Source organism: Protopterus annectens, chromosome 6.part0 (assembly GCF_019279795.1).
Source record: "Protopterus annectens isolate FY-2018-M chromosome 6.part0, PAN1.0, whole genome shotgun sequence".
Lineage (NCBI taxonomy): Eukaryota > Metazoa > Chordata > Ceratodontiformes > Protopteridae > Protopterus > Protopterus annectens.
Window position 1 is genome coordinate 414,028,379 of NC_056737.1, and position 10,704 is coordinate 414,039,082.

At 36.0% G+C, this 10,704-nt stretch overlaps 1 protein-coding gene across 1 annotated transcript in view; it reads left to right on the plus strand.

Annotated features, from left to right (window-relative positions):
• RYR3 (ryanodine receptor 3) overlaps window positions 1-10,704 on the plus strand; it is a 3,250,282-nt gene that overhangs the window by 2,987,686 nt on the left and 251,892 nt on the right. Inside the window, exon 94 of the mRNA XM_044074157.1 lies at window positions 8,790-8,920. Coding sequence (XP_043930092.1) covers window positions 8,790-8,920 — 131 coding nt within the window. The remainder of the gene's footprint in view (window positions 1-8,789; window positions 8,921-10,704) is intronic.

Genomic DNA, 10,704 nt, shown 5'->3' on the forward strand with positions numbered 1-10,704 from the left:
TGAAGTCTGAAATTTAAATGCCTGTCAATTTGTTAATCAGGACAGTCTGATTTGGAACAAAAAAAAAAAACAATTCTCAGCAGAGGCCCAGGAAAAAATAATGCAGACATGTCTTTGTAACATGGGAGGACACAAAAGCAAACCCACACAAACACAGGGAGAAGATACAGACCCCCCCCCCACAAAGAAGGCACCCCAGCCAAGAACCAAACCCAAGAACCTATAGCTGTGAGGCATCAATGCTACGTTGCTACCACTGCACCATCAAATTTCAAGCATTGCAATATTTAAAAAACACAGATATGATACAGATATTGATCAGATCAAATATGAGGCAAAAATCTGCAATTTTTTACAAATGGTGGTGGTAGGGAATTCAGGTCTTTAACACCTGCATACAAGGTACAGGGTTCAAGCCTGAGGTATTCCCTACCACACCACCATGAGTAATCACCAGTAATCTCCAATAAGATAAATGTTTCTCTGTGCTAAACACTCTGATGGAATCATTTCCATTCTCCAAGTTAATTACTTTTGTATTTGCGTTTACATTTTGCTAATTTAGTATGTCTGAGTTAGGGTGATTTATAAGTAATGGAATTATGGAATTGTGTAATATGATTTGAGATTATTTTGAAATTAAATAAAACAATCCTACCATACTTGTCAACCTCTTAGAGCAAAAAAATCTGGACTAAGCTATAAATAATGGAGGGACAGAGGCTGAAAAATAGGGACAATTTTTAAATATTTTTCTTACAAACTTAGAAACTCAATAGAATAACAGGTTTTGCATCAGTATCAATTTTCTGTAGGGTATGAAGTCTAAAATTCAAATGTCTGTCATTATTTTCTGACTTTAATCCTTAATGATTTGCCAGTGATTTGTTGGAAAACCACAATTTTATGAAAAACAGACCAAAAATATGAGGTAAAAATCTGCACATTCTGCAAAAATCTGTACAGTTGAGAAGTATGAATCCTACTCCTTTTTTATTAAGTACCTGAGCTGCCACAGTCTCAGGCAGATGGGACTTTGGGTTGATATCTCATCCAAATGATGGTACCTCAGGAGTATTTGACCTGCCTTGTGCTGCATCATCTGCTGCAGTGTCAGCACTTAAAAATTAATCCAAGAAATTGGTGTAGAACTAAAACTCACATTTGTCTGATCTTCCAGCATCAGTTGTGACTGTGCTACCTGTTGAGCTAACAATATTTTAATTCATTTAAAAGTAAGGTTTTCTATGAGAAAGAAATTCCACTATTTTTGTATGATGAACAAAAAAACATTCTTTGCCCACTTATAATAATCTTAGAAGACTATTGTGTATGTAGAATCAAGGAGGTATAAACCTTGCTTAGCAAGGATCCAAATCCTATATCCAGCACACATAAAGCAGTTATCTAACAAAGAAGAATATTTGCACTACGTATAATCATTTCCAGCTATTCCAACATATATTTGGCTTATGAGTCACTTTTGATCATTTAATCATAGTTCTTATTGTCTAAAAGACTCCAGTTATGCAAGTGAGGTGTATTTAGCCTTGCAATGATTATATAATCCAACATACATTTCCTTGTATTTTAGTCAGTCACGAATGGTTACAACTTTTTCATATTCTTTGCTATATATTCAAGTCTTTAAATTTACTATATGATAGATATTGTGCTATTCTAAACCATACACAAATCCTTATTCCCACATGGTTAATACTTTATCACACTTTTGCAAACTCAACCAAACACAGTAAACTATCATTCACAAGTTCAATATATACAACCATAGGCTAGTTAAAAGAACACTATAAAAAAACCTAAATTATTAACTTTGCTAGCAAAATGTAACTATCATAATGCATTACTCAGTTCTGAAAATTATTAACTGTATGGATAATACTTCACCTTAGTTCAGTTTACACACATATTAGTTGTATTTCCATATGATTAATACCTCACTTTATACCTTACAATTTCTACTAAACAATATTATAATTCAAACATAATATTAGCATTTACAAGTAGATGATAATGCACCATATTCAATAATGTTTGAATATTTTCAAAAAGTGTCATAAATATTACATCATATGATTACACTTACCTTTAGTTCAATTCAAATCTTATACTAGCATTTTCATATTATAGATACTTAACTATGTACTATATTGTCTAATCCAATGCAATGGGTTAAGAAAAAAATAAATAAAAATATTTAATGCAGGCCTGCATTCACAGACATAATGTTAATAATGTTATTGCTATGGAATAGAAAGCACATACTTACCAGACACCCATGCAGTACCCCCCACCTGGGGCATTTTCACACACACACACACACACACACACACACACACACACACACACACACACACACACACACACACACACACACACACACTCTTCATATTACTCACCAACATAATAAAGTCCTTGAAGTGAGACCAACAAATCCTCCTGCTCTCGTGTACATCCAACATAACGCTTCGACCAACATAATAAATGAAGTGAGACCAACAAATCCTCCCGCTCGTGTACATCCAACATAACACTCCTCCCGCTTGAAAACGCATTTGAACTGACATGCGCGGTGAGCTCCATTCCGACTGGCTGCCCTGATGAGCTGACGTCATCGTGCACTAGTAAAGCGCGAAAAAGAAATGTGAAAGCTTAAAAAGCTACCCCCCTTCTAAATAAGTTGTACTGAAATCAGTACAGTGCGTATGCCTCCCGATGTCCCTGCCTAACCCTAAGGTCTGTAACTATCGCACACTTACCTTAAGGAGCTATACCGCAGAAGGGCCAACTATGACGATTCAACATTTTGAATTTTGCACTTCAGAACGATCGGTGTTTTCGCGGTTCACTGAATACATGTTGACATTTCCGTAGTCGCGTAAGTGGACCTTCGCGGTTCTAATAGGGAACCCCTAATGAGTGGAAGCTCCATGTAGACATCTTCCAGGACTTGATCCAGCTAAGGGGAACATCTCAAGTAAATCTTTTAGCCTCCTTTCAAACAGAAAACATTCTTGGAAGACAGACACTCTATCATTTCCGTGGTTGAGAATGTTCCTGTATGCAGTTTCACCCTTTCCAATGATTTCCAAGATACTTTTAAAGATTCAGAAAGAATTACCAAAGATCATTGTTGTGACATGCTTTTTGCCAAGGCAAAGTTGGTTCTCCTTTTTAATTGAATTGACCAAGGACAATTAGCACAAGCTTCCTTTGAAATTGGATCTTCTCACACAGCAGCAGAGGTGACTGGTATACCCTAACTTAGAGCAATTGCAACTGACAGCCTGGATTATTCTATTTTAATAATTCTTAGGCACTTGTTCTATGAGGATGTGCAGTAGTTATTTAAGAAGGGAAGAAAATTTGCAACTAGAAAATGTTTTCAAGTGGAAGAGTTTGTTTAGGTAGTGCCTAGCCGATAACAGAGGTCCTAAAAGGGTTTTGACCCCTCTGGTTTTGAAATATTTGTGTGAGCTACTTAGAGAAGGTTTGTCATATGCTTCTATTAACTTGCAACTTGCAGCCATCTCAGTCTACTTGCCTATGGATCCCTCTCTTTCATCTCTTTTTCTGGTCAAAGAGTTTATGAAAGGAGAGATGCACATGAGATCACCTCAAAATCAAATTCTTCCTTCTACTTTGCTCTTGAAAAATTTACCTTATATCCTTTTGAATGTGCCTTGCAGGCTAATTTACAGTTCATTACTTGGAAGACTGTTTTTCTCATTGCTCTGGCATCTGCAAGGTGAATCTCTGAGCTGCAGACTGCCATGGTGGACCAATCCTATCTGATTTTACACAAGAATAGGGTTGTGTTACTTACTGATCCATCATTCATGTCTAAAGTTGTTTCTGAATTTACCTTAAATCAAGTTATCAATCTGCCAGGTTTTTATCCTTATTCAAAAACAAGGGGGACAAAATTTTACATACTTTGGATAAACACAGGCAGCTCATGTAATACCTTGACAGAACAAAACCATTTAGGAATGCTGAACAGCTGTTTATCTCCTTTACTGGGGCTAAAAAAAGCCAACCTGTCTCTAAGCAAACTATTGCATGATAGATGTCCTCTTCTATTGTTTTCTGTTACTCCCACCATGGTAAATCTCTTCCAGGCAAGGATAAGGCTCACTGAACTAGGGCCTTAACCTCTTCAATGGCATTTTGGAAAAGGGATGGACTCTATCGACATTCTAGAGAAAGCAGCTTGGTCCTCTGTTCATAGTTTCACAAAGCACTGCAAACTGGATTCCTTTGCAAGGTCCAGAGAAGGTTTTGCTAGGACCATTCTCCAGGTGCTCCTGAATCCTTAACTTTCCATCTCTCATGTAGTATAAGCTTTGGGAATCTGCTCAAAATGCCCTTGAGGCAGTAGAAATTATGAATATAGTATGGTTGCACAAGTCCTACTTCCCTATAACAATAAATATTCAAATTTCTCATTGCCTCAGTGGTAGCACTCAACCGCCAAACTGCCATCCCCAGATTGTGCATAACTGAGATGGGTTTCAGCCTGTTTGATTCAGTAGTTGGATTTGCTGTTTATATGGCATTGTGATTGGTTGCAAATTAGGTGATTCTGGCTTCAGATAATTTTTTGTCCTCCTCTGTAGAAGTGAAAAAGTTTGTACACGTACTTTTTGTGACAACAGAAGGCTTCCCTATCAAGAGATGTTCAGCCAGTCAGCTATCACAGGAAGTAAGAAGGAGGTGAGTCTGAGCTTTTGGAAGCTGGCTAATATAGAGTTACCTTGGCAGATAGCCCAAAATTACACTGAGGCAGTGAGGAATTTGAACATCTACTGTTAAAGGTAAGTAGGACTTACAGAACTGTACTTGCCTCTATGTCCTGGCCAGATGTCCCCTAGTTATAAATATCACACTGTATCTCCACTGAAAAGAGGCCACTGATCTCGTGGGATGAACCCAGTCAACAAAATGGTAATAAACAAATAAATAAAACAGACAGCCATGGTATGGCCATTAGTCTGGCAATAACAAGGGGTTTTACGATTTTCTAGCTGTAAGCCATTTCCTAGTGGCTGATGTACATTTCTACAGATGTAGGAGCCAACTTTACCTTTTCCTGTGAGTGTGCTTGGTTCTCCACATGCAGAGCCAAGTGCACATCCCCAAACCATGATGGACGCCGTTCTGTCCAGTAGATGCTGGCAGTGCAGTTGGTTAGACCACCTCCTTCCCTCCCCCTGGGGGTTGAGCCTGCATTGACCATTCAACCCCACACTTCCCTCTCTGCTTCTTTAACTACTGAATGAGTAAATTATCCTGAATTTTCTAGATCACAGTCAGGGCATCATTCCTGTGATTATGGAGACCAAAAAGAGCCTTCCATTTGTTTGATTCAGATCATGAATAAGTTGTAGGTGAATCACATTGTTTATTGATACTTGTTCCTAAATGACTGTCTCTTCCATAACTGAACTCTTTGTTCCCTCACCATTTGAGAACTGCAAGTCCAAGGTTGTTGTTTTTTAGGTCAGTTTTAGCATTAACTCTCAGTACGTTGCCCCTTGTTTTAAGTCCTCTTTTTTACTCTTCCAGTAGTTCTGAATTATGATGCATAATTCCAAAATAAATTAATATGATGGGATAGGAGTTCCATAACCTGTCCAGTACATGACTTTGTGCTTAATACTCAGGAATATTCTTTTATGTGGTATGTCATTGATGGTGGGAGCTGTGAAATATCTTCTTATTTTCAGTAGTACTCCCAATACTGAATTACTGCAGATATACTACATTTTAACTTTGCAGGATAATCCTGATCATGTGAACAAAATCTTATTTTTTCCTATAAATAATAAAAATACTTCCTGTTGGTGTAATGGCTTATGGTACATTTCATCAGTTTGTGTTTTAGTAAGTCATGATTGTGTAAGTGTCTTCACTTGATCTAGCTCAAATTGCCATTTACACCTCTTCCCCCCATCCCCCCAGATCTCACATAAAGTGGATATAAAAAGTTTACACACCCCTGTTAAAATGCCAGGTTTTTGTGATATAAAAAAATTAGACCACAATAAATCATTTCAAACCTTTTCCCACCTGTAATGTGCCCTATAACCTGTACAATTCAATTGAAAAACAAAATCTGTTAGGGGAAAAATATAAAAAATAAACCAGTTTTAAACTTGTGATGCAATGCATTTTATTGGTCATGTGATCTCTTGGCTATATAAGGAGGGGTTTTACTATTTGAATTTGTCTGAAGTTCATTTGATTTGAGTAAACGAAAACGCTCACACATTAAAGTTTTGGTTTGCCTTTGGAGCTGTGGCCATTTGTTCTTTATTTTATTAGTGATATATTTGTTGTTTTTTCACTGGTTAATGAAAGTGACCTGATCACCCAACTATAGCATAATGTTTCCTAATATGACAGTGTCACTCATGTAAGCTATTCACATAGGAAGGGGAAAAAAAAGAATAGGAAGGCATGGGATAAGTGGCTATCCTTGAAAAATGCCTTTTCCCCCATTCAGAGTAAATTTAATAATGCTGTTAGATGCATAACTAAGCTCTTTAATAAAGCATTGCATGACTCTCTCATCTCTTATACTATCATATATAATTCATAGATTCCTAGACTGTTACTATGCTAATGACATGGGGGAGGGGCGTTCTAAGCCTATACAAGTTTTCCCAAAAAAATAATAATGGATTCAGTCAATGTTTATCTTGATCTAGTTTTTACTCATGCATTCTAAGTAACATAATTAAAAAATGACTAACATTCCTTTATTTTATATGCAATAAATTTTAAAATATTTAGGATCTTTGCTTGGAAGTATTTACATAGGTGTTTTTGTACCCCAAGTAGACGCCAAAGAATTTTTCCTCAAGAATACAGCAAATATTGGAGATGTGATGGGGAAGAAAGAGGTAATTGGGAGCATATTGTCAGGGAGTGTAATGAGTTGGCAGACTTTAAAGATTACCTGTAGACTACTCTGTCAGAGATACTGTGTGAGCAACTTGGTGTAACTAAGACAATTATTTTTTTGAGCTATGATACAGAATCAGAATTGCCTAGATATAGTGCAAACTCACTGAGTGTAATTATGGTGGCTGCCAAAAAAGCAGTTGCTAGAAAATGGAAATCATAATCTAAACCAATTGTACTAGAAGTAGTGAATATAGTAATAGAGATAAACAACTGAAACTGGGATCTTAAGAAAAGGGTAGGAGCAACTTTTATAGAAAAAAATATGTAATATTTGACTGACAAATGACTGGATATATTATAAGTGATATCTAATGTTTGCAACTAAAATTATGTCAATATAGTTTGTAATGTATAATATTTGCAGCTAAAATTATGTCAGTATGGTTTGTTTTCATTTATTATATAAATGTATGATTGCCTGCTATACATAATAATTTAATAAAGATCTTTCCTGTTTAAAAAAAAATTGCTTTATAGGTTCATAGGTTAGTACTAGGCTAACTGTCCTTATGGGCCATTTTAAGCCTAGCCAATTACCCCATGTCAGAATCAAGCCCTGCACTTTGCATTTCTGAGTTAAGCACATTAAGCATTATGCCAACCTCCCACCCCTAATTGTACATTTTTGAGTTCTTTCTGCCTTATTCCCCAAAGGAGGTAGTAAAACACTATTTAATCTTACAGTCTGAATTTGTTAACATAAAAGGTCTCCAGTTTGCTGTATTGTGTAGTTTCTTTAGGTATGGTCATATTCCCCAGATTCCCTTTAGATACCTTTCTAGGTCACACATGAATAAAGAGTTGCAGATCTAGTGGGATAAGCCAACATTAGCTCAAAATTCACACTTTGTTGATGATTTTGTACCATAGTGCATTACACTTCAAATACTGTGAGTAAAAGTTGACTTGAAAAAGACATATTTAACAGAATCAAACCCGAAAGAAAAGGATTTTGACTGCAAGTGATCAAAATGTGTTTCAGTTATGCCTAAATCTGGTGATGGGGAGATGGAACCCTGACTATGACTTTACCTAGGTGGCCAGGGTTTAATTAGTAGCCCTGACACTGAAGAATCCAAGCAGGGAGAGGTAGGATTGAAAGTCTGTATCCTGCCTACCTTTCCTGGGTGGCAGGGAGTGTTGGATGCATTCTAGGACACATGGAGCACGTGTGATTTCCATAGTAGACACCTTGCAAACCATCACTCTTGCTTTGAGGGAAGGGCTGTTTGGAAGGAAGACCCCTTGCAGTACTGAGGGGATGTCCTCTGTGGTCAACCCATGGCACAACCCTCCTCAGCAGTTATCTAAGTACATGTGAGGGTTTGGACTATAAAACATAAAAAAAGTTAAACCATCCCCCTGATAGCTCTCTAATTGATGATCCCTCCTGTGGGACCCTTGCCCAAGTGATGGGAAACAGATGAGCCTACTGATCAGGAAAGGACTGATGATTGATAGACAGCAGGAGAAAAATGAGAAAAAAAAGTGTTTCATCTGCTTTACTTTGTTTAACATCAGTATGACAATATGTTAAATCTTTGTTACATTAGTCTTTGAAAAAAAGTGTTGCAAAGTAAATATTTCTGTTGTAAGTGAACAAGGTCCTCATCAGAATAAATCCTTCTTTACGAATGATAACAAATGCATTTCTTGTATCCTGATTAAAAAATTGCAAAGAATACACTTTGAACATCAGTTCACAAGTCAGAATTTGAAAGCATTTGCTGTGAGCATGTCTTGATTTTTTTTAACTGAGGTTCATTTCTAATTATGTTTTTTTTCCTCTCTAAAAGGTACCACTTGTTATATTTAAACGGGAGAAAGACATTGCTCGAAAACTTGAGTTTGATGGCCTTTATATCACTGAACAGCCATCTGATGATGACATCAAAGGACAGTGGGATCGGCTGGTCATAAATACACCGTGAGTATATATATAACTATTTTGTGTTTCCAGTGCTATTTAACAAATTCATAGCACATGCATTATGCATGACTATGCCGTCATAGACACAGACACACGTATACACACATGGATGCGCACACATCTATTTACCTTACTGAAGCAAGTGCATTTAGCTTCCATATTAAAAAAAAAAGAATAAGAAGGTATTAATGCCCATGCAAATTATATTAATGCTGGGAGAATGAAAGTGTTACCAGAAGAAAAAAGTAAACTAAAGCACCAAAATAACAGAATACAGGCAGGAGTTACAGCAGTGATGTTTAAAACAAATGAGTTGAGAAAACTGCACTATATAGATACTGCACTGAAAAAAAACACATAACACACAATAAAAACAGCACATTGGGAAAAAGAATATTTTATTTATTTATTTGTATTTTTTTGACATTTACATACTGGGAAAGTTCAATTGGGTACGATCCCATTTTCAGTGGGAGCCCGGGGAGAAAAGCTCCACAGTGCAATTTAAATAAATCAAAACACGAGCAGCAAGTTTTAGTTTTAGATTGTCCAAGAACTGTGAAAGTAATTATTAGATTACTGCTCAAGTTGTCCTCAGAAGAAACTTTCAAAGAATTATTGGGTCAAATAGCAAAGGAAATGAAGTTCTAAACTCTTAAGACTTATTTTAAAAAAGGATTTGAAGAAATGGGTTCTTGACTAAGTTATAGGATTCATCGCAAAAAATGCAAAATATTCTATGTGAGTCAGATTGATCAGACAGGAAGTAAGTGACAATTCAGAATTAAAAAAACATGAAATGATGTGGTATATTAAAAATTACCTCAAAACACAGTTTAAGGAGATGACATTTGATGCTTGTCAAATATAGCGTAAATTATAAGAACAAGATAAATGACTGTAACTGCCACATTATCTTTATTTGTCATCCCTGCATCTAAATTATGAGCCTAAAATGATATACAAGGGGTTAAAACTAAGCATATTGTAATAGCAAGAAAGGCTAATGGCTGCATTTAAATATTTCACTTGGGTAATGCTGCACACTGCATAATAAATAAAATGTTTTACAGTGTATTATAAAAGACATGCACATATATGTTCCAAAGATGCTAATTTTGAATTATTTTATTTTATTCACATTTTTCTTTCTTTGTTTTTGTTATTCTGTAATATTTTCCATGCTCCTTACAACAAGCACATGTGATTTGCCCTTTGTACATGTCTACCGTGTTTTACTTTTCTGTGCAGTAGCTATATTGGCAACACAGTATATGATCATGCATGACAGAGATATTATATGGTATATTATAATTACAGTAGACCTGTTAAATACCTAGCATTTAGTGACATAAAATATTCCATCCTATGTATAAACTGCTTCTACTTATGCTGAACAAACACATGCTAAGTTATATTTAACCAAACCACTTCAAAAAAACATATAAACTTTGCAAGTTTATAAACCTTGCTGACCAGCATTTATATTATTTCCACCTTCTATGTCATGCTGACTGTATGACTGCAAATGAAAATAGCTACCTATTTATTCATAGGCACCTACTATAACCTTTTCTGTATCACAGTTTGTCTTGTATAGCTCATAATCTCAATGTAAGTTAAACTTACTACTCTGTAAAGAATCAATCCCCGAGAGCCAGGGGCCTTATGAATCTACACTTCACAAATAACACTACAGAGCAAGCATTCTGTAAGCTAGGACCTACTGGGTAGAACTCAATTCCAAAATCTAACAAAAAATTTGCAATCAACTCAGCATC